At 46.2% G+C, this 24,999-nt stretch overlaps 1 protein-coding gene and 1 long non-coding RNA gene across 7 annotated transcripts in view; both read right to left on the reverse strand.

Annotated features, from left to right (window-relative positions):
- Positions 1-1,111: 1,111 nt before the first annotated feature.
- Positions 1,112-4,623, reverse strand: LOC142601153 (uncharacterized). The gene is made up of 2 exons (XR_012834782.1): positions 4,308-4,623; positions 1,112-2,276 (listed from the first exon to the last, which is right to left on the reverse strand). It is a non-coding gene; the product is annotated as an uncharacterized LOC142601153 (long non-coding RNA).
- A 212-nt stretch (positions 4,624-4,835) lies between these two features.
- SERTAD2 (SERTA domain containing 2) overlaps positions 4,836-24,999 on the reverse strand; it is an 80,864-nt gene continuing 60,700 nt past the window's right edge. For 2 of the 6 annotated variants that reach the window (XM_075749683.1, XM_075749686.1), the window contains exon 2: positions 4,836-6,683. In XM_075749683.1, the coding sequence (XP_075605798.1) occupies positions 5,735-6,679 (945 nt within the window). In that variant the 5' untranslated portion in view covers positions 6,680-6,683 and the 3' untranslated portion in view covers positions 4,836-5,734. Of the gene's footprint in view, positions 6,684-23,480; positions 23,660-23,885; positions 24,182-24,592; positions 24,726-24,999 lie in introns of those variants that run through there. The other 4 variants (XM_075749684.1, XM_075749681.1, XM_075749687.1 and 1 more) reach the window with 4 other exon arrangements.

Raw genomic sequence — 24,999 nt, forward strand, 5'->3', positions numbered from 1 at the left:
ATGAGCTCTTAAATAGTAGGCGGCAACAAAACCAGAGCAGCTTTTGGGAATGCAACAGTGGCATCTCCACGTGTCCTGCATCAGGTCGATGCGCTGACAACTGGAAATGTCTGTATGGGAGCGGGCAGTGCATCGGTTCAGGGCGAGCACTGTTGTACCCTGCAAGGGAGCGGAGATGCCAGGGAAAGTGTTCACACTGTAGTCTCGGGTGCGTTTCACCCCTTTGAGCACGGTGCTTGCTGAGCAGACAGAAATTCAATCCCTGGGCTGGCTTTAATTCTTCCACTTCTCCTTTCTTTGCGTGTCCCCGCAGCCATTTGTCCCCGAGCGGCAGCTGGTGTGCAGGGCCCTGTGCCCCGTGCTGCCGCTGCTGCCTGCCGCCCTGGTAACACGAGCCAGTTCGCCGCAGCTGAGATGTTACGTGCGGCATGTCAGGACGGGGAAAACTTGCTGCTTTTCTGTCTGGTTTTTGGTTTGCCGTAAATCCAAAATGGAGCAGTTGCGTTTCCGTGGGTGTAGGAGGCCGGGCGAAGCGTGTGCTGGGGGGGTGGGGGTGGGGGTGTGTGACTCATTTGCTGTGCGCTGCAGCCAGGGCCAGCCCAACTGGCACTGCTCCATTGCCACAAAAGGCTTGAGCCAAAGACGGGTGAGATCTCCCTCCTGGCTGGCCCTGAAAGTAACACCAGTCACCTGAGGGGGGGAAAGAGGGCACCGATACATGAAGAAGTGGATTAAGGTATCAGATGTTTCCTGCTGGGATTTAATGCCCTACAGGCCAGCGCATTATACATATTAAAGCAGGGTAGATTCTGCTCCCAGGTAAGCGGCACGCACCGCTCGGGGCTGCAGCTCGCACCACAGCAGAGCTGAGCATCCCCTGGCACTCACCATCCAAGAATGGTGATGGGATGCGGCACGGCAGGCACCCACCTCTGTGTGGGGGACAAGAGCCTCGTGCCATGAAGGGGCCCCCATGCAAGACGACATTTCTCTTGTTCTGTAAGGCAACACGGGGTGAGAGCAGGCTGTCGAGACCCTCTCCTGCTGCTGGCCCCTGGGGCACATCTCCCCCTTTTTGTCCTCTTTTGTGCAGGGAAAGAAGGAAGCCGGGTGTTATTTTAATTGTTTATTGTATAATATAAAACTACAAAAGTAAGACTGCTCATTTCCATGTACATTTGTCCAATTGTTTTTTTTGATTACAGCCCATACCTACATGTGAATACAGTAATCTGGTTTCAGATGTATATGTCTGTAATATTGCATAGAAAAGGCACAGCTCTAAGGTCTGTGGGAGGGGAAGGGGAAATACAGCCGCCTTCTTTTTTTTTTTTTTCTTTTTTAAACAATAACAAGCCCTGTTCAAACAACCATGCACTGAACATGTCACACTATTTACACCTTTTCCAGAATCTTGGCCTTTGTAGGCACTAGTACGGATTACACTGGGAACTAGATAGGAGTTGAGGTTGGGATTTTTATCTGCAATTTGTGTTTTTAAAGAGGTTCCAGAACTTGCATTAGGCTTATTTTCAGAAAAAGTGCTTAAAAAATAACTAATTTATTTAAAAATGTTCAGTCTCATTAATTAATAGAAGCACTGAAAGCAACTTGCACAGAAGCAGGGTACTGAAACCCGACAGGGGAGTGGGAAACAAACCCCAAAACCAAACCAAAAGAAACCCTGTAACAAGAACAAAAAGTTCATGATATGCCGGAGTGACTCAAACCGTTTGTCAGACAGGACCCATTACAATTTACTCAATTTCACGGTGCTAAAAGTGTAAACTTTGGATTCAAAACATTGGTTTTAAACAACCTAGGCTATTGCCACGCAGCACTGAGGAAAGACCACGCAACCTTTCACAAGGCCTGAATTCATTCTTACAGCCATTGCTTCAGCCAGTGGCTGTAGGGTCTTGCTGTTCTAGATGGCTGCAAGCAAGGTGGCAGGTTGATGCAGCCAAATATGATGCTGCTCAACAATGTTCTCTTGAAGAGGAAGGTTCCCCTTCCTTTGCATATAGGGCTGTGGGGTCCCACCGGGCTCTGGAGGGGACCTGGGGGGGTCCGAGGACAGGTCGGTGGGACGCGCAGAGCAACACAGGGAGTTTGAACTTGAGCAAGCAAACCTTCTGCCACGTGTGCAGCGTGCGGTCGCGGCTCCTTGTCTGGCCTTACCTTCTGTGTCAGCTCTGTCGCAGCTTCTGGGGCTGGAGGCAACATCCTCCAACCTTCTTCAGCCATCCAGCCCCAGGGACTTCAGCTGGGCTTCCCTTGTGTGGTTAAAAAACAAAAAACACAAACCCTTAAAAAAAAAAAAAAAAAATCACTTTTTTCAAATATTTACCAGGCCAGCACGATGGAGATGATTGCATTTGCTCCTGGCTCCTGTTGCAGATTCCAGCAGAGTGCCGGGGGAGGCCAATCTTGAGAAGCTGGCGGGGTAGGAGCCTGACTGTGACTAATTTTGAACATAAAACTGTCCCTCATCCATACCTTTTTTTGCATATTTCAAACAACCAGACCCATATTAGAAAAAGAGTGGGGAAAAATAAAAAAAGTCCTGTGAACCATGCATATCCTGACTGGAACTCAATTCATTTTCTCTGAATCTGGCTCCCATACCCTTTTTCATACAGATTTACATTCCTACAAGAGAATACATTCCTACCATACATTCTGTACATGTTACAATCCAGATGTTGTTAGCTTCACAATAAAATAAATATATTTACAGAAGGAAAAAAAAAATAAATAATTTATGAAAAACAGGAAAAAAAAAAAAATCACTTCAAATCCAAAGCTCTGTTATTCTGCTCCCATCTTGTCACTTCATTGCACATTAATGTCGATCTCCATCCCTGGTGTAGACGTTCCACGTGTGGCTGCTGTTTGGACCGTGGCAAAGCCACCACTGAGCCCTTCCCTCCACAGCCTGCCATGGTTCCGGACCAGCACCAGCCTTGCTGACCTTTTATCTAGCCCCTATCTCGGGTATGTTTGTGTCCTATGGGATTTCCTCTACCGTAGGACATGCGCTTCAGCACCAAGGATACACAGACATCATCCTCCAAGTGGTAAAGTGGATTTAGAGCTCGTCTCCTGTTCTGTGGATACAAAAACTTCAACTAACCCCACTTAAATGCCAGCACAGCTCCCCAAAACTGGCATTCATTATGAACTTTTGACTAGCATACGGTCTTTGTTTAAATGCACAAGTAATCCTAAAAAAAAAAGGTAGCTCCGGCGCACTGTAAATTGGTTTTTAAATAAGTTACTGCATGCCTACATGTTGGTGCAGACGGGGGTCCTGCACGGCTAGCATTCTCCCAGTTACGAAAGGTGCAGAATCCAGCAGGGCTGTTTTCCTACAAGGGCCAAGGACTGCAGCTGAGCAACATCCAGTCGCTGCTGGGGGAGAGACAGACTGTCTCTCCCTCCTTGCCCACCCCCTCACTTCTGATGGTCCCTAAAGCTACGCTTGGTCAAGGGTTTTCTCTTTGAAGCAAAACTTTTTTTTTTCTTTTTTTTTTTTTTTTTTTTTGTAGTCAGTGTAAGGAAAAGACTGCGAATCCATCAGCAATCCTGCTGCTTCACTGAGTCTGGCTTGGAAAAAAAGAAGAAAGCACACACACCCTGCTCAGCCAGTTCCCCCCCCTCCTCCCCCAGCCTGATGTCTCACCCCAGCAGATGAATTAGGAGCCAAAAGCGCATTTTGTAATTGTACATGACGCATTTCATTTCGATTAGGAGTTCCTTCATTGCGAAACGTATTTGCTTTTATACTGTGTCTGTGTGCATATCTATGTTACATCTAGCTATATACTAATAAATATATATGGCCTGTTTTAAAGTGCCAATTTATAAAAAGCTGCCTCCTTAAAAGGCAGACAAGACCCAATTTCATCCATGACAAGAAGGGAGCAGAATTGACTGAATATTGCCAAATGACGTAAAACATAATTTAAAATTTCTTAAATAAATATAAAAGTTATTCCTAAAGAAGCCATAGGCATGTCAACAATATAGGTTGTAACCGGTGCTCAACAGCTAAAGTACCATTGAAAAACTAAAATGCCATAGCAACTTCAGCAATAGGCATGATACATTGCAAACATTTTTTTTTTTTTAAATTAAATGTACACCACAATGAACTTAAAAAAATGCTATTGGTGCAGTAATGAGAAGACTTCTCGGGTGTTACGGGGAACGGGACCATGCATAGAAAGCTGTGTCTGTATATTCGTTGTAAAATGGGTCTATAAAGTGTAAAGCAGGTAACACAGTTGATACAAGAAACCAACCCTATACGAGATGCCAAGTGATGTAACACGACTGGCTCCAGTTTCAACAGCAATGGATATTAACATGAGTCCATCCAGTGCAGGTAAGAGATGAGCTTCACTGCAGTAATACTGAAGTTGCCTTTTTCAGCACTTAGCACAGTGAGGTGGGGAGAGGGAAGGAGAAACGCTCCAAGAAAGGGCGAGTGGACACCGTCAATGCCGGTCTTCTGCCCGCTCCGCACATACGCCCGTCAGTCAGGAAGCTTGCCAGCAGAGGTGGTTCTCGGCGGGTGACGGGCACATGCCCCCTCAAAACCATTCCCAGGAGCTTCAGGTGAGGAAGTGCTGATCTGCCGCCGTGTTAAGGCGCTCCACGTCACGCAGGATGGATGCCCCGGCAAGGGGGACACGGGTGGGCTCGGGGATGCCGGCCCGATGCCGGGGCAGGGAGGCTGCAGCCGTGGTGGTGCGCAGGACCTCTTCGGGCGAAGTTCCACAACTGTTTCCTGCCAACTGCTTCACATACGTGTTGGAAAAGGACATGGCTCTAAGTTTCAGGAATCACAGTAGTGCGCAGTGGGTACAGCAGGGAGCAAACACTTGTGAAACTCCTGCAGAAGCAGCTCCCAGCCCTTTCTTAAAGCACTTTTTTGTTTGCATTCAGGGAAACCGACTGCAGGCTTATTTGATCCAATTTTCTCTTTGCACCATACACATATAAAACATTACAACTCTGTATAAAAGTACAAGTGGTTCTTGTACATCTGAATTATGCAGGAACTATGTGAGCAAATCCTATCAAAATAGCTATTTTTTTGTGTGTATAAACAGCATTTGTTTTTAGAAAAAACAATATCATAAACTGCAGAATCTGTACAAAAATATAAAATAAATTTGGGCAGCAGTTTCTAAACAGCCATGTAAATGCAACACTTAAAGAGGAGCAGGTTAATGCCTCCAAAAGGCTGAATTGCTAAGTCAACCTATACAGGGCTAAAATGGTATTGAGATTATCTAAATAATAAAATTTTTTACCTCTTGCAATAAAACTTATAGAAAAAATAGACAAATATGCACATGCAATTTACAGCTTTCCCCAACATAATCCTTGTGCTTAGCTGTTACAATTTTTTTTTCTTCTTTTTTTGTAATAACATAACATTGTCTACAATACATATTCTTTCCTATACCAGGATATTCGGTCTTCCTTGAGGAACCACTTTAAAAAAAATACATTAAAAGTGGTCATACATGGATGAAGGCACTCCAACTCTGCTTGAAGCAAAAACTAGTGTGATCCTTTTCTTTTCAAAAAAGGCAAGCAAGGATGCATGCACAGTGCTGTGAATTGGGGGTGGGAGGGACTATGGAAATACTACCAAGTGTATATACTGGTACTTAAAATTAAAATTTTTTTTAAAAAAAAGTTGCTATATTTCTATATTTTAAGACCCAACAAGCACCTCCATGATGTGATCCAGTTCTGTGAGGTCCATTTTGAAAGGCTGATTTGGAGTTACTGGTTGACTGCTGTATGGAGCAAGAGTTTTTAGGAGCTCATCTGCTGAGACAGGAGCCATTTTTGAGGCAGCCCCTGTGGCAGATGTGCAGGGATCAAAATCATACATGGACGTATCAATGTCAGCAAACAGAATATCATCCAGGGTCAAGTCTGTGAGGAAACCTGTGGAAGTCGTTATCTCAAAGTTGCCAGGTAGCGAGTCCATGAGTTTTGATTCGGCTGTTCTGCTCTCCGGGAGGCCCTCGGGCTTTTGAACATTGGACTCGCTGGGGTGGTCTTTAGAGTCATCAGCTGCTGTTTCAGCTGCTACTGCCTCTGCAGAGGTAGGTGCTGGACAAAGCTCCTCGATTTCATCCAAGGCTGAGGAGAAGCTGTCCTTGACTGGTTGGAGAGCAGGAGGTGGTGGTTTCGTCGGACCATCGTGCTGGACAGTCGGGGAAGTGCAAAAAGTGTCGTCCTCGAGCAAAGAGGCTGGGGTGAGGCAAGACTCCAGGGGCGTAGTGCTTACAAAGTCAGTGGGGAGAAGGGGCTGGGAGGCAAGATGGCTGAACGCCGGCTGGGCCTCACGGAAGTTGTCGCTGAGAGGGTCGGCGGGCTGCGAAGCGGTCACGAACACGGGCCTCAAGCTGCCTTCTTGTTTGAGTTCTTCCTGGATTCGCCTCAACATGTTGTTAATTAAAACTGTCTTTTGCAAGCTTGGCTCGGTTAATGGCCTGTGGTTATAAAGTTTCATAAGGGAAATGTTGAAGATAGTCTGACGCTGTAAGGTGTAAGACACCTTAGAGGGACCGTCAGTAGGAGACACCACTTTGCCTTCCAACCCATCTTCATGCTCGTCAAACTTCCGCTTTCCTCCTTTCCCCAACATATATCTGAAAGGAAAGAGAAGGCATCGATGAAGCCAGCAAAGCTTGAAGCCTGTTCTTCCCACCTGAATCACCACCCCAGTCCACCTACTCCCTTGCACGTGTGGTGTGGACAGATTGCCTGTCCTCTCCTCGCTTACCCTGAACAGTCATGAGCGGAAATCTGGCCACATCAGTAACTCGCTCTTGGCCCACAGCAGCGTTAATGAGGAAGCAGAAGCCGCCTCAACACAGTGCTCTGGTCCATCATGTTTATGCATGGGTACACTGGTAAATTCCAAGCAGGAATTCAAATGGCATCTATAAAACTCAAGCCCTTGCGTGCTTGGCAGCAAATTTTAGTCTTGCATCTGTTAAACGTATGGTCCCCAAATATCTGTACATAGGTGCACAAGCCACAGATACTGTATCGAACGTTCCTTTACATTTGCAGTACTATATCTGGGAATACAAACACAATACACCAAGGTTCTTGTATGAATTTCCCTTTTTATTCATAAGTCTCTTTGCAGGGGGAAGGGGAACAAGGCTCAAGCAATCATATAATGAGAGAAACCTTCCTGGTGAAGTCAGGAGATTCAACCCTTTGGGCACAGCGGGATCTATGCGTATCTGACCTCATGGGTTTATTAACTGATCACACAAGGACTAAACTGCTAGAGCAGGAACTGCAGTTGTTACATTCAGATAAATTACAGATGAAGATGATGATCCATCAGGTCATTTGGCCTGATCCCCAAGACCATTCTCTGCACTACCCTCTGCTGCCGCATCCAGGGCCTTCAATCCAGACAGTGCCTGGGTCCCAGTTTGAGGACAGGGGCGGCTGCCTCAGAAAGCCTGAAAGGAGTTTGGTGTCTCCTGAAGCGCTGAGCACCCCCCTCCAGGAACTGGGCCCCCGGGGAGCACCCCTAGTCCCACACTTGGAATCCACGTGGGAGCATGGGACCTGCCTGCCCCTTGTGCTGGGGGGGATGCACCGCGTCCCCACCTGCGCATGAAACAATGGCAGCTCTGACAGAGGGCTGGGGTGGGCTGTGCTCTCAGCCCCTGCTCTTCTGGGAAGCATTTTCACATAGCGGTGTTTGAACTCCCTTCCTCAGCTTCTGCCTGGCTAAGGCAATGCCAGCAGCCTTTGCCTCGTCCAGTAAGACTTTTGGGAGCTTGTTAGCCACGGACAGAATAGCTTTTGCACCAGAGCAAGAATGCATTGCTCCAGATGCAGCATTTGTCTTCACTTCTTCCCCATCAAAGCACGTCCCTCGCTCAGGACTACAACCATGTCAGGTTTCATTTGAGAACAAAAGACTGCCCTAGGGCTTTCTAAAGAAACAAAAATCAGCATAAATGCATGTGCTTTTCCTGGTCAGATGGCAGATTTTGAAGAGGGAAACAAAAGGAATTTTACCAAACTTGCCCCACATTGTAAATAATTTCTGAGCTAAGAGTAAGTAGGGCAGTTCAGTCCCTGGTGCGGTCTCTTCCAAGATGTTTCAGAGCACCTGGAAATGCTCCTCTACACAGCACAGTCCCAGCCTTGTTTTGTCACCGTTATTTTTGTGACATGAAGATCCCCTTAAATGCAGAGGAATGAAGGAATCGCTGTGCTGTGACAGATGCACCACCTAACGTTATGCATCTGAATGGGGAGGGCATTAGGGTCAGAAACCTTCTGCCCCACACCACCACCCATCTTCGGTGAGTAGCCAGGGTTTGGTCTGTTGAAATATCTGTGATTACTTGGGTGAAACAGCACCATCCCTGTAACAGGCAGTGCTTGTGAGACGGCTGGTTCCCTCGGACCCTCTCCCCCACTACCTGCATGGACCCAGTTTACCAGATAAGCTGTTTTATCAAATCTAACTCAAAACTAGAAGGAGCAGAGACTGTTACTACACTTCACTTGCCTGTCCCATGGGCTGCATCAAATCACCCGAGGAAAAGTCCTACGGAGACAGGAGTAGGATCGCAGGCGTTGCAGAGCAGCAGCTGTGCTTGGCCTGCTTCCACATCTTAGGGCAAATGTTTGGCTTTCCTCTCTTATTTTCCCAGGTACAGTAGTGAGGTGCTAACCCAGTTGCCCTTTTAATAGGATCACAGACAGCCCCCTATTCATCCCTGCATCCCTCTCTCCATTTAACAAAATTTTAATAAAATGGCATGAAGATTTCTCCCTGATTTTTTTTTTAAAAAGTAGAAGATGCTTTCTAGCTCCAGCTACCCAGAGAGACGTTGCAACAGGCATATAAATAGATTTTTAACCCCAAACCTGACTCCTCTCATACAAGCTTTATTATGCAGCTATCACCTAGCTATCGTCTAGGAGACAAAACTCGCCTTCCTTATTTGAGTACAATTCCCAGTTCCCCCAACGGGATACATGCCTGCAAAATGACTGCACCAGGCAAGTCTAACACCAATTTGATCATCGTACGCTGGTCTCGCAGTAGCTAAGGACTTGCGAACAGCCCCAAGAATGTCTGACAAGCATTTAAAAGCAAAGAGCCCTTGCGAAGCTGGAGAGGGGCAAAAGTAGTCAAGGTTTCAATGCAAAAAGAAAAGAGCTTCAGAAAGCATTTGCTGAACGTTAAATCCAAAATCAGATTGGGTGAAGTGAGCCTCTTCTGGTTAAAAATAAGTCCCAAATCCAGATCATTTTCTAGCATATTATGCAATTAAAGAAAGAAAGGCAGGGGGGAGGGAGGCAAGCTGAGCAGAGCTGAGGAATGGTAGGCTACCATCCAAGCTCCTTGGCCAGCTACCAGCGATCCCCGCGCCTGGAATCTCGGGTGAACAAAACCTCTGAAATTTAGCACTACTGCCGAAGTCTGGTTTTTCTCTGCTCCCTAGTGTCACTTCCATGGACTACTCCAGAGCTGTGCACGTGGGTTTGGGGTGCGAGGGGGGGTTTGCTGTTCAAATGTTCACAACAGACACGCTTCCTTCCACTTCGGACAGATAGAGCAAGAAAGGGAGGACCAGGCTAGCAAGAATCAAAACCCCTGCCCAAGTCCAGCACTTTTTCAAAGCAGGAATGGGTTAGGAGGAGAGCTAGCAGCTTTCCATCCCTTCCTACCATCTCCTCCCCCTGAAAAAAGACAGACTCTGTCCTAAAGACATACCAGTGCTCCTTCTGCAATGCTCTGTTTAAAGGAGAAATTTTTAAATGGCTTGGGCACGAGAAGAGTTTTGAAGTTTGTCAGACTCTGCGAGGAATGTATAAAAATATTCACTGCACAAAGCAAACCTTTTTCCCCCATGATAAAGAAAACAGACCATTCAGGTGGCCATGCTCCATTCCCTGTGCTTGCTTATTAATTATTATTGTCAGGGGACATCAGCAGGCATTTTGAATTAACCCAGTTGAGCCCATTTGCATCCAAGATTGAGGTGCTGGTGGCGAAGATATTTTTTAAGCTGATTGGTAAGAGCTATGGGATCATCACTAGTAAATACAACGATAACCTCACTACGTCATTTTCCAGGAAGCTTAGAAATGATTCAAGGTTTCCTGTATGTATGACTGTCAAGGTTTCATATCTCACTCTATCTTCACATAGCTTGGTTCAGATCTTGTCCTTTTAAAAGATAAAATAGATCAGGCAACTCCCAATTTCACCTACTAGCTTTTCAGCGCAGCTTTCAGTTTCCTTTTCCCCAGAAATGCTCTCTGAAGTGAGTTTAACCACTAAAGTGGCAAAGCAGGATGCTAGCCTAAGCAAGGGGATTTTATTACCCAAAACAGAGGGCTCAAATAAGCACCTGTAGACTCTCAGCTTTACAGTTTTATTTTATCCCCCTTCTCCTTTGGCATGCAAATGGAAATTGTAAAAACATTTTCCTCCAGTTTCCATACATCACTTTATTCATTCTAAGGAAAGCAAGGAGGTGGTATCTTTTTAGACCAACTGATAAAGTTGGTAAAAACAGACTGGCTTCAGGCTTGCAAGCCTTTCTCTGGATCTCCATAAAGGAATTTTATAGTTTCTGACTGCCACAGCTTAAGAAAACATTGCCTGTTTATTCTTTACAGTTCAAACCATCTCTTCCTTCCTTCAACCCACAGTTTCATCTCTACACTGAAGAAATTGATTTTGTACGTCTTAAGATACTGAACAACATTAAAAAAAAGCAAGCTGTACAATGCCAACATTTGATCTGGTTCAGTTCTGTTCATCTCAAAAACTTTGCTCCCGGCCTTTCCAGCCAAAGCTCCTGCTGGGAGAATGAAAACGCCAAGCTTACAGATTGAGTCGGGCAAAGATCAGTACAAAATGAGATCTACTCGCACTCTCCCAAGCATCAGAAGACAGAGTTGGCCTACCAAGTCATATGGCCGTAATGAGGTGAGCCAGACAACAGCAACCCACCAAATTGCGTGACTATACAGGCAGCAACAAGGGGTCATGTCCACGGAGGGTCTTCTGTGCATCTGTTTTGGCTGAGCAGCAATTCCAGCCAGAAATATTTCTGCTGCATTTCCATCTGTCTGCCAGCAAACATCATTTTGGGCCAAGCATTAAAGAGTCAAGATGGGATGTCGTTTTGTTGTTGTTGTTTTAATCTAGGGTGTTGCAGGGTTTTGGTATCCAAGTTAGTTTTCAATATTACTTATATATGTGGAACCAGAATACTGCATTTATCTGGGGACTGGGGTGGGGGGAGTTACTTGGAGATCTTCCTCAATATTATCCACCAGTTGGCTCCAGCTCTGGAAGACCCAGACCCAAAAGCTGAACCATTGTTGCTGAGAAAGATTCAACTTGCTTTTTTGCCCATTTAGGGCGATTGCACGCGCCTCTGAGCCAGAGAAACCCTAGCATTGTTTGGGAGTTGGCTTTTCTTAATTGAAAAACAAAAGTAATATGTATTTTTTTCATTTGCATGTCATTTAGCTTCCTTTTATTGGCTCTGCATGCTCTTCAGACAGAGCTGGAAAAAAATGCAGTTGGGGCTTAGTAGAAGAGATAATCAGCCTGGAGCGGGTGGTTCTCTGGAGTCAACCATCATCGATTAAACACAGAAAAGCTTGTGCAATGCCTGACTACGTCTCTGAGCCCACTTAGTGACGAATCCTTCGCTCTCCAGAGGACAGAGGTACGCGCACATCGTGAGAGAAGTACTGTATTTATCGACTGAACTTAGGACGTTATACCTTGTCACTGCTGGACTATTTCTGAAGTCTTTAATAATTGGGAGTTTGGCATACGGAAGTGCTAGATATGTAAAAATGGAGGAGAAAAGCGATTTGGTTATCTCACCAATAATAAAAATATCCTTTAATGTTAATTCTCAAAGGCTTTTAACAGTTTAGTTTAAAACGTCTCTCAAGACTGAGGGCTTTTCTTGGAAATCAATTCCACAACCCACTAGTCCCTCCCCGCTCAACAAGGCAGGCAGGAAGAAAAAAAGAAAGAGGAACCGAACACCAAGAGGGACGGCGGAAAAGAATCTTTAAGAAGTCACATTTCCACTCACATATTTACGCCAGCCTATCAGTCGGTCTAGAGGACGAACAGCTTAATACAGCAAAGTTCACTTTTAGAACGAGTGCCACGTTGCTCAAAAAGGTAAGAGCATCAAACCCCAGAGTCCACAGGCAACCATTCCTCCCCACGCAGCTGAAAGCCGAAGGAGAGATGTGAACAGCAGGGGCTCGTGCAAAAAGTGGAGTTTAAAGCAGGACCAGTTACTTTCTGAAATCTTGCGTAATTAAAACCACAGGGGGGAAAAAAAAAAAGAGAGACAGAAAGAAAAAGGCAACTTGGGGGAATTAAAATAAAGGACTACTTCACACACACACACGCAGAAAAAAAAACCACAAAAGCCCCCGAACCTCTAAGAGAGTACTGAATTTGCACATTTCATTCCCAAAACAAAGCTTCCCAAACCTCAGGTGTAAGTGAACCTCACCAGGGTCTCTCAGAGACTCTATCCAGTAAATTACGCAAGCACTTTCTGTGTCACTTCTGGCACATGAAATATTATTTTCCTCTCCTTCATCCCTCACTCCTCATCCTTGAGGGTTGCATTGGCTGTATCCTGGCCCAACAGCAGTCAATGAGTGTTTTGTTACTGACTTCAGCAGGATCAGGATTTGGCATAGATAGCTGCAGGACCAAAATAAAAAGGCCTTTTGTGCCAACTGGGTTCAACTGGCAAGATGAGGGCTGGATCCTCTGAGCTAGCAGAGGCAGGCTGGGCTGCTGTGAGGCATTTCAGTGCTGCCAGATCCAGCCTGAGGGACCACCTGAACTTGTAACCAGTCCCCAGACTTCAAAGCATCTGTCCCCTAGAGCTAGGGAGGCAAACAGGTAAAACTCTCTCTCTCCCTATCCTTGTTTCCACAATCCCCAAGGCCATGGCAGTGAGAGGTAGAGCAGCTGAACCTCAAGAAGACACCCTTGGGGCAGGACCACAGGCTCACCCACCACGGAACGATGCTCCTTGGCCTGCAGGATCCTGGCAAAGCAGAGCAAACCTGCTGCAGCAGCTGGGAGCCAGCCTGCCCTCCGAGAGCACAGGCATCCTCCTCCCGTTCAAAGTTGGAAAGGAAGGGAACAGTCAAGGGGAACGCCAGTATAATCTGGCACCTTCTCCCAGCCTTGCTAAAAACAAGGAAGAAAGCCGAACAGCCCAGGTGTCAAGGTTTAACTCCAGGACCGGAGCAAATAAGCAACATGGATTTTCAGAGGTGACAGCCACCATGTGATGGAAATCATCCCTCCTTGAAGGTTTCATCTGTTGACACTGGGGTCTTTAAATTCTGGCACGGCAGCATCCCTGGGAGCTAGTACAGCATGTACCACGCAGTAACGCACAGCTACGTTCAATATGCTGCAGCTGGCTTGCAATTTGTACACTGACGGGTGGTGGGGGTTTGTTGGGTTCTGGTGGTTTTTTGGTTTTGGTTTGTTTTTTTTTTGTGCAAGGCTGCTTCTCAGGATCTGATGCAGATTTTACTTGTTTCAGTGTAATGCGTCCATGGTGCCTGGCTCAGAGAGGACTCCCAACAACCACTGCCTGATAAGAATTGGGTCTCATGTCACACATGAGTTAGAAAACAAAACCCCCAATCCTAGAAAAGAGGTACAGGGAATGGAGCTGTGCTGGGATTTCTGTCTTCTCCAGACCCAGTGGTCAGACATTTCCCATTTACAAGGTTTGTTTTCCCTGACACATTTTACATTAATTCTGAGTGCCTTTTTTTTTTTTTTTAACTGAGTGAGGTTTAATAAGCACTTACAAAACTCTCCTTTAGAGCTATATCAAAAAATTGGCCTCCTGGGTAGCTCAGTGCTTCCAGAGAGTACAGTGAATTGTTTTTATGTTTGCAAGCCTTCGCTGCAAGTCTGTCGGTGCCAGCAGTGACTGTAAGTGGCAGGTATTTTTCACATATATTTAATAGGCACCAAACTCTTCCCATCTCCTGTGGTGGACGGGTGAACCTCAGCTCTTCCAGAAGCAGCACAGGTGAAGACTGGGGGAGAGCAAGTAGCAAGCTGAGTGACAGCAGTCTTTTCTAGACTCGAGTTAAAATCGAAATAAGAAGGGAAACCATAGTGTGTGGCTTTTGGAGGATAATCTAAGCAGGAATCAGCTAGGGACTGCACAAGGAAACCTCTCAGCAAACAGGAGACAAGACATCAGAGGAAGCTCAGACTCTCATTTGACGAGCATCTGAAGTCATACAGCTCTCATGGGGCTTGACTTTGTACTTGGAGCCTGGATTCCCCAGGTCCCTGAAGGAGCATACATGTTAATCACAAAGTAAGGTGAAGCCTTCCCTAGCAAATAAGCAATGCAATTATAAAGCCAGTCCATAGCGTAACGCCAGCCAACGTGTTCCAGCAATATTTTGAAACTGTAATCTGATCCTACTGTTTCCATCCTCATGCCTTGCCTGCTCTCCCTTGTTGCATACTGTACTATTTGAGGCCCAGAGGGCAAAGCAAGCTCTTGCTGTTTGTTAATGATCAGAAACTGCATTTTGAGTGAGAGCTCTACATGTGCCGCCCACATTACTTTCTTGATAGTTTCTTAAACTTGCAGCCCATCAGCCCTGCTAGAAGGTTCTCTGAAAAACAAAAGTGAGCAAAACAACCAAAAACACAACTATAAACTTCACTTCTGCCTTTAGTTTCCAGCTTCTTTTCACCATGCTAAAAAAAGGCAAAAGCCACAGTCTAAGGCAATCTCCTACTCTGTAGTGTGTTAAGTCTTGCAGGAAACATATGCTTCTATTAAATTGGAAACAGTTTCTAATGCTGTCAGTTTGCTAAATGTAACATGTTCCCTTGGAAGAAGTGGAGCAGTTTTAATGTTTTTGACTAACTGTACACACCAAACAGAGTATGTCTGATAAAGCTGGAATGGGCTCCAATAAATATAGCTTAGAATAAATTACTGCCTCATTAAGTAATTGTTTGGAAAAAGGAGAGCAGGTTTTCTAGATTATAGCAGTGTTATTAAGGGTGTTTATAATATTAGGAATTCTATCAGGGTAGCAGAACATAATGCAAGTTTAAATCAGACAAGCACTTGTTAGCTTGTTAAACCATTAAAGACTACCCTGGCAGAATTAGAAGGTGAACAAGACTGCACAGGTTTTGTGCGTGGAAAGCTAGCTGGGCGTATTTCAAACCAGCTGCGAGGCTGAAGTCCAGAGCAAAAGCTCGGAGCAACTCTGACAACTTCTTTTCAGTACGAAGTAAGAGAGGGGTTATAGCTTTGTAACATATCAGGGCTAGAAAACATTTATTCAAACTAGGTTTTATTCACATACAGGAAAGCAGTTGCCTTTACTGGAAAAAAAAAAAAAAAAGGGTTTGGATTGCCCAGAAATAATTTCTATCATCTCAGAGGTCTCACACAGCCAAAATGTCAATTCTCACATGTTCTGCTTCAGAAAGGACTTCCCATCAGCATCCTTACAACAGTACTCAGCAGATGCAAACAAGACCCCAGCCTGTCCTTTTTTGGTCTTGTCCTTAACTGGAAGTTTTATGAAACGAGCTTTCTACAATTGCTAATGCCGCCTCAGCCCTCTGCAGACCTGGTGCAGATGCAGCCCCGCTGACCACCAACCCCAGCAGTACCTGCTTTGAGCCAGACCGGGGTGGAGGATTCTCCCCTTCCCACTACCAGGAGCTGTTTTGTTAGGGTTAGTCACGGGGGGGAGAGAGATTTTCAGCAAGACTGCCAAGTTGCTGTCTCCTCAGGTCACCTCTGTGCCGAATCCTCTTTACATCCTTCCTCAGGATGGCTGCATGCACCATCTTCCCACAACAGCGCCCGTGCCACCACAGGAGCCTCTTCATTAGGGATCAACTTGGCTGAGCCTCTGTGCTTCAAAGAGCCACCCCAAAGAGCTGGGACAACGTTATGTTGAAATTTGGGTCTCCACATGGCAGCGTTAAGGAAGCAGCTAGGCCTGCCAAGCATGAATCAAATTATAGTGTGCTGTGTACACACAGGTTGAGCATCTCTGCTGCCAATATCAAAAGCTCAAGGACCACGAGCTGCATTACACACCTGGGCATCAGTAGTAGGAAATCAGAGCTGCAGTAAATAAAACCAGGCACAGCACTAGGCCAGCTCCTCGCACTGTACTACGTGATTAGCTGATTATTCAGCAGACTCTGCTTGTTGTCACCCGAAAAATATGCAAGGGCTTCTACGTACAAGCCTTCCTGGGATCAGCCAACAAGCTCCCCCTGCTCCACATCATGGTTTCTTTTCACAAGTCCGGCACTCTGGGCATCCTTGCACAGCAGCAGGAGATGCCAGTCTCAGAAGCAGGGCCACGGCACAACAAAATCTCCCCACCAGCGGGCAAGGAGCCACACCAGAGCCAGTGCGCACAGCTCCGTGCTGGAAGAAGCAGGGATATAATCTCTTCAAGTGGTGGGGCAGCAGCAATTAAGATGGCTGTGTACCACTTCAGGGCCCGATTCAGCCAAGGCCTGACTGCCTTCCATTTCTTCCACTGCAGAGCCAGCAGGCATTGGCACAGTGAAAGTGCTGGCTAAGAAGCAGCACCTTACTTGTAAATTAAATTCAAAACAATTGGAAAGAGCGAGCACAGCCACCAGAAAGTGACACAGGCTAGCAAACATACACTCCTTTTTCACTGCTAAAATTACACGCCTGTAGTGACAAGATGCTACTGGTCAGACTCTAAGGGAGAATGATGAAATAGCAAGACTGGCTATACATCCCTCCTCCTCTGCAACATCGCTCTGAACAATAGATTACAGCAATGTTGTGTTATATTGTACAAGACATCTCTACTAGCACATGCATGTCATGGTCTAGATGGTATTTTTAGTCCATGTAGGGACTGAGTATTACAGACCCATCTTCACTGGATGTGCCTACAAAGGTTAATGAGAATTGTGCGTGCATCCAAGAGAGACGAGACCCCTTTGTGTATAATCAGAGGTTTTTCTTGCATATACATAATTACGCGGATAGAGTCTTTGCTTTCAAGCATATCATAGCATCTTTTCCCCAAAGATATCCATTTTTCCCCCTTGTTGTAGACCCTTAATAAACACATGGGGAAAAAAATATCCACGCCACTGTGGAAAGAACTGAATGGTTTGCCAAAAAGTAGGTTATTGCTCTGAAAACAGTGTTGAATAAATTATCACAGTCAAACTGAAAAGCAGCAAATGGCAGGGGGGAAGAAGAGGAGAGAGAATAAAGAGAAATGTATACTGCAAAATGTAACATACATGCCAGCAATGACAAGTCATTTTCGGTTCTGGCCTGCAGGTTTTATTTGCTAACCAGTTTCTCGCTACTGGGAGTTAAAAGAGGAGAAAAGAAAGGTGTTTCCCTGGCATTTTTTTAAAGCGGATATATGGCATATGAGTTGTTTTCAACATTTTTGCTTAAATGAAATGAACACAGCCCTGCAAACAAGTATATTCTGTGAAAAAAGCACCCACTCACCCTCAAGTTTCTCTTAAAGAGGAGGAAAAGCTGTTGGACATTTCTCCACCACTAGTGAAAAAAAAAAGGTGGTTAAAATTTGACAGGAATGTTTGCTAAGACAGTGTTAAGTGATGTTAGACAAGATGATAACTGTTGGCCTTTCAGTCAGTGTACTAAAAACTCCTGCATTTTTTTGAAATACAGCATGTGTTTTCACGTCCAACAAAGGAGCCTTCTGAAAACTGATAAAAGGAACTTTGGCCAGCCTTGAACTATTCTCAACCCGTAACAGCTATGAGTTAGAGACAAAAGAGATCCATTTTTTGTGGCACTTGCTTGATTTCACAATAAAAACTACTACACCAAAGCGATACCCTTTAAAACAGCCACCATGGGATCCACCTTTTATGTGTAGTAATTTAAACATTCTCAAATAAATAAACTTATACGGGGATACTCTTTTAATAGCATATTTTAACAACATGCGCATTAAACCTGTATTTCAAAGCAGGCTTAGTACAGGTCAATTAACATGGAACAAACAAACTTAACCACAAACTAAGTCTTTGGAAATTGGGAGTGGAAAATACAGAAGGAGAAGAGATCAGGAAACTGAAACTAAATGTCCTAAACTTCATTTCATATTCAGTCAGGCACAACCCATTCACCTCACCCAAAATAGTATTACACTGATCTTCCCCACAATTAAAAAAAAAAAACAAACCATGCATCAGAGCACATATGTATCATGTATGTTCCACTGCCAACGAGGGGAAGCACAGCAGCAACAGGAAGGTTTACACTGTACGTTACACACAGAGAAAATATTCTCCTTTTTCTATTCATTCACAAGTTATTTCTGGAATACTTTAGTTAGGGGAGGAAAGGGGGAGGGTTGTTCAGAAGAGCCAATTTTGCCAAACAGATGGAGTAGGAGGGTAAGGGAGACCATGAGCTAGATCACAGGAGGGTAACCTAAGCAGGTTATTGTACCCCTGGGACAGCCAGCATGAAAGCAGCCCTGGTCAAAATCCCTCTGATCGCAGCACAGACTAATAAAGTGTAAGCCCCTCCTCCAACACAAGGACAGGCGAAGGCACAAGAACTGACTGACAACAAATCATGCTATACAAAAAATGCTTAAATGGAGTGGCTTCTCTCTCACATGTACACACACACAAAGCAGTAAGAAAGCAAAATGTTAGCACTGTTTAATAAAAACACTGTGGTTTGCACACCAACGCCAGTCTCCTATCTTGATGAAATGTGTATTTTAAAAATATGCTAATAATATGCATGCACGTGTACATGTACCTATTAAACACTTCTTCCAAGGGTGAAAGAGTGCTTGTAAAAACACATGAAAAGTAAGGAGTTTGTGGAGGCACCGGAAGATGATGATGTATTTCTGAATTAGGTTTTAAACTTCATTTTGCAGCTACCTGAAGTTAAGACAAAGCTGCCTTTAGGCATCTCAAACTAGTCAGACCTGCTGTAGCAGTTGCACAGTCTGCTTCAAATATGCCCTCCACGCTCCTTTCAACCTCCACCCCAACATATATCCGCATAGTTTACCTCCAATCATGGGTGGTTCTTTCTATAGCGCAGTTCACTCAACCTTATTGCCTGCCTGGCACGACAGAAGTTTTTAAGAGACTAATGTTACAGGTTACTATAAGAAACTGTAAGAAAACAGCTGATAATTGTCACATTTCCATTAAAGGTGAGTGTGGCTCAAACAGCACAAGGGTTTCCTGGGGGAACTGAAAATCTGGGATCGAGAAAACAGTTTTATTCGTTACACATCACCCAAGCAAGTTTTAGAGTGAGTTTAGATCTTTCCACCAACTCAAGAGTTCCTTTGAAAAGGGAACTTCTTTCTTCTGCTACTTCCATATACCACCCAGTTTTAAAAATAACATTAAAGAAAACAACCCACATTTGCCCTTTTCTCTTTGTATTGTACTATATAAAGAATACAATTTTTATTCTAACTTCACTGGAAGCAGCATGTGTCAGATGAAATCCAATACATCTTATCGGTGTGAAAGCAAAGTAAACAGGCTTTGGCTCCTAATAATTACACAGACCAAGACTCATGTCATTCAATGCCACTTAAAACTCAATTCCAGAGTGATATTAATGAGAAATTCCTCTTTAAGCCCACTGCTCCTCAAAACAGTGATCATGTTATATAGGTTGGGAACCTCAGACGTTACATGGCAACACCTCTGGTTTTACCTACCAAGCAGAGCAGAGTACCAAACCCAGCCCCTTATTTGGAAGAATAATGAACTCACATAACGCAGGACTCTGAGTACGGTTTTAATATCACTGGAGCAGCCTGAATCCACAGTCACTCTGATGTGGTGGTGCCTGCTGTCTCCCTTGAGCTAGCTGAGCCTCCACCCTCAAAGAAGGGACATGTGAAAATCAAAAACTTGTTTCCTGGTGACTTGACAGCTTCTTTGGTCCTTTCAAGCCATCTTGCTCCTCACCACGACTTAAAGCCATTTCTGAAGACCGATGAGGCTGTACTGCCAGCTGCCCAATGCCCCAGAGACCAGTCCCGCTCTCCCTTGGAAATGCCCCTCAAATCAGCTCTTCCCCACTCAGGAATTCCCCTTTGCGCCAGAGGAATCTCCCAGCTGCAGGTTTAGCACGTCTTCACAGCTCCTCCTTGCCACTTTGCAATGACACCGAGCATCTGACACATTCACTGGGAGCCATCAGTGAAGCGAACATCACCATGCAGTTTCTATTTTGCACGACGACGACACACCGTTCAATACCCGTACAGCCATGAGACAGAGGGCAGGGACTCGGCTTTGATCAGTGCTGTACAGACACAGGACATACAGGCCTATTTCTTCCACAAAATCTCTGCAGTCTCCCAGAAACACATTTGCTTTGGACTCTCTTTTCCTCAACCTCAGTTGAGCTCAGCTCAGAACACTCAACAGCAAAGTTAGCACTGCATTTACAGGGCTTGCTTCCCCTGCTTGTGTTGAACAGTCAGCATTGTTATCTTCTTTTTTGTTACAGTGTTTGCACTGGTAATGCTGAACAAACCCTGAAGCCTCCACTACAGCAAACATAAAAATTGACTTTGTTTATAAAAGAATTAAAGAACTAACACATGTTGAAGGTCTCTCTCCACTTAAAAAAACCAGGCACTTCATGACAGCACAGTTTCTCTGGCTGATGGAAGTTTAGAAATAAAACAAGTGGCAGAAAACATGCAAATATGTCCCCCCCTGAAGAAAATGAGTGCTGTTCTCAGATTTGCTAATTAATAGTTTGTAGAAAATGGAATTTGCCAAAGATTCATCTACACTAAAGATTTGTGCTTACTGCCAACCTGCTTACATTTAAGCTGGACTTTGCTCTCTCCTTTGGAACACTCCTGATCTTTGGACTTAGTAACTGAAAGCTGCTGTTTCTGGCACTGATTTGCGTCTGTGTTAAGGAACAGTTGCAACTGGAGCTGCCTCCTCATGAGCTGGTTACACATGTAAAGCTGAATTAAAAGAAGGTGTCTCTCTTGCTACCCAGCCCTTACAAAAAGTACATCACCAGAAGACTACTTACACTTTCAAAGTACTGCATTCTCCTTGCTTGACAGATTACACTTTAAGATGTTACATAAAAGCAAAAATAGTCACAAGTATTTTGGATCACCTGTCTAGCGTTAGCACTGCTGGAGATGAACTGTGCCAGGAGTGTTTTACATCAGAGTGAAAAAAAGTCAGAGTTCCTAAAAAAAATTTTTTTTCCTATGAATTATTTATTGGAAAAATAAAAGCAGCTTGTGTGAATGATGGCAAACTAGATATTGCATAAGATCTGTTATATTTCATGGAAGCTAAAAAAATTTAGAATATGAAATTTGAGATTTTCCTTGATATTAGGACATTATCTCAAACTCCTTGATGCCTCTCAGGCAGACAATTCGAGTGCTTGGATTATTTATATTATTATTTCCACCAAAACACTGAGAAACTGTCATTATTTCATCTTTCCCATTAAAAAGAGCAGGTGTATAAAGGAATACAATTACAATTCTTAATAAATCAGTACCTACAGACATATTTAATGCCCTTTAAGACTGCTTCATCTACAGACAAAACCTGAAGTACCTACAGCTAACAAGGTTTTTTGTGTGTTTGTTTTTAATCAGCTTCAGAGAGAAAGAAATCAGCTTGACAGGAAAATCAAAGCGGTGTTTTAATATGCACAAAGTCTAGCTTCATTCGTTAGCAGTCCAATCCAGTTCCTGCAGAAAAGGAGTGGGTGGCTTTTGCTACCAACTCAAATCGAAGTAGGATCAGTCACGAAAGGAAGAAGCATCTAACATAACAGCTGTAGATCTGCAACACTTTCCTGGACAATGGAAGTATTCCCTAGGACACACTCTCAGATACCTGTCTGGCAGCACAAACTGCTAATCCTCCTCCTATCTCTACCACCACCACTAGCTCATTATGTTAAATCAGATTCCAAAGATACCATCTCATTATGTAAAAATGTATGCATTTTAACTTCAAGCAGAAAGGGCTACTTTCAATTTACCCTGCTTAATCAACTGCTTCATTTCTTAAAGCAATATAAGTACAAGTAGCAGCAACTTGTAAGAAAACACAATTAATTTCTATGGCTCGCTTTACCATGTGAAAGCCTCCTGTGCACTTAGATGGAAACTGAGGTGCCTTTGCCAATTTTGCACCCTGTGAGAAGCCCGTAAGACACGGGCATCTTCATTTGGATTGAGTATTTTACGCAGGTGAATCCCTAAAAACCAGAATAAAAAGGAAGTGTCATTTCAACTCACACAAATAGAAACCGCTTACTGCATGTGAGAGACACAAGCATAAAACTGATGTTAGGGGGCAGCCAAGCCCTCTACCACCATTGTTTGAGCAAGAGCATGTTCTACGGTGGCCAAATCCAGCACCCACTGACGGCAGCGACAGCCACCCTGCTGACTTCACCGGGCACCAGCTGAGAGAGCCTGGACTTTGCTGATCCCGAGAGCTCTGGACTTGTCTGAACACAGACTGCCACACGCAACACGCAACAGCTCTGACGTGCTACACTGAAGTTCGGGTAAGGGGGCTGACAGGCCCCCCCCCCCCCCCGCCCCGGATAGAGATGAAATGGGCAGATTCGCTTTATTTTACACCGGCAGCTGACCTGTAGCTGTAAATCAGCCACTAAGGGTCTCGGGGGGACAGCACACAAACCCCTCCATAGATTTTCAACAAAAGTGCCCCCCGGTTTTCCAGCTGTGCTTCAGAAAATGCAAGAAATGACAGCAGGTATCTGCACTCCTATTTTCACGCTTAAGGAGAACTATCCTTCCAGATCCTGACACACTGACATGAGTAAAGCAGCAAACACTCTAAATGAAAGTGCCATCGCAAAAGGATTTTTTTTCAAGCCTTCCCCCACCCTGAAGGAAAACCCAATAAAGAGTTTTTTCGCCATCGCTTCCAAAAGATGAACCACCCTGCTCACAAAAGCTCCCCCCTCCCGAGCGCCTGCGTCTCCGTGCTGGCGGTGCTGGCAAGGAAGACCCAAGTGCGCTATTGCTCAGGGAAAAGACACGCTAATCCCCTGCCCTGCTGCCGCCCTAACACCAACCCCTGGAAAGGTCCAGTCAGCGGGGCCAGGCAGGTCCTGCCCAGCCATATGTCAGCTTTGTTCCAGCAGAGTGAAAGTCTCCCCCGGGCCCTTTTAGCCCTCCTGGCACTACGGCACGCACTTTTAGGGGTACCCTAAAGTCCCCGCTCTTGCTAGTAAAACGGAGCAAGGCTGTAGCCTCCCGCCTCGTCGGGCTCCCCGCCGCACAGGCTAACTTACCGGAGTAAAGCCGGTTTCTTCGAGTTGGATGTAGCACGGCTCTTGAGAGCACAACCGCCCGCACTATCGGGGCCGGCACAGCAGCCCCGATAAAAGTATATTCCAACTACACGCAGGCACCTGCTTCGGCCCGGGATCCCCGTGCATCGGCGTGCGGGTGAGGTATTTTTAAGAGCAACTCCGTCGCTCTCACTTCTCTGCTCATCTCAGCACGATTCTCCCCCGCCCCCCGGAGGAGAGGGGGAGGACACCCGCCCCGAGCTCTCTGCCCCGGGCACAAATTTAAAGGTAGAGATAAACCAAGCTCCGATGACTGGGAAAGCCGGGGCGGGGGGAGTGGGTGTCGCGGCCCCCCGCTCCCCCCGAGCTGACGCCGCTACCCCGCAGCCCCCCAGCCCCACTCACCACATGCAGCTCCACCTGAGAACTAACGCATGGAGGGGGGGGGAGGTCGCAAACTCGCGCCCTAGAGCAGCTCCATATGTCGCTCCCTCGCCGCGCCGCTCCGGGGAGGGGCCGGGTGGGATGCGGAGGAGGAGGAAGAGGAGGCGGCGGCAGGCGCAGGCGGCGTGAGGATTTAAGCCTCCGCTCTGCCCCAGCGGCTGCGATCACGCAGCATTATACAATGGAGGAGGAGAGGAGGGAGGAGGCACCAGCCCCGGCTCCCAGCACTTGCCGCCAGCACTGACGACAGGGGCGGCTCCGGCGAGCTCCTCGCCCTCCGGCCCGCGTCAAAGCTCCGCCTCGGCCCCGTCCTTCCTCCCCCGCCCCCCCGCCCCGTCCTCCTCCCCCCGCTCCCCGGCGCGGCTCCCCGCGCTGCCCACGCGTGCCTCTGCCCCGGGCGGACGGCGCGGCCCCCGCAGCGCGGCCGCCGGGGGTTCCCCGGGGAGCGCCGGGCCCCGCGCCGGGACAAAGGCGGGTGCCAACGCGCCCCGACCGCAAATATGACAAGTATCCCTGCTATCCGGCGGCGAGGACCCGGCCGGGGGACGGGGCTCGGCTGCCCTCGGCCAGCTCTGCTCCCCCGCTGGGCTGGCCCCCGCACCCTACCCCGGGTCGGCCCCCAAGCAGAGCCAAAGGGCTGCCAGCCGCCCCCCGCCCCGGGAGCTCACCTGGGAGCTGAGGGAGGCGGCGGCCCCCTTCCGTGGGATCCTCGCTGCTAATTTGGGCTGTGCAGATACCACCGAAGCACAAAAATGAGGCCAAACGGAGATGTTCGAGCGCACGAAGACTTGGGGGAAGGGGGGGGGTAGAGCTCGGCACCAGGCGCTATCTGGAAAGACGACGATTATTTTAAGTTACCTCAATGACTGTGTTTCGAAAGGGACTGTATCCCAGCCGGCGCTGTAAGAGGCGATTCAAACACCTCACAGTTTTGGCTGCAGCCCCAGTGGCATCTCGGATCATTCCAGCCTTTCGTGTTCCACTAAACCGGTTGTACTGCGGGACAATAAAGCTTTAAGACCTAACATAAAGGCGATTATTAGTCATTAATATCATGACTCGTTTAGGTATTATG

This window comes from Balearica regulorum, chromosome 3, assembly GCF_011004875.1.
Source record: "Balearica regulorum gibbericeps isolate bBalReg1 chromosome 3, bBalReg1.pri, whole genome shotgun sequence".
Classification (NCBI taxonomy): domain Eukaryota; kingdom Metazoa; phylum Chordata; class Aves; order Gruiformes; family Gruidae; genus Balearica; species Balearica regulorum.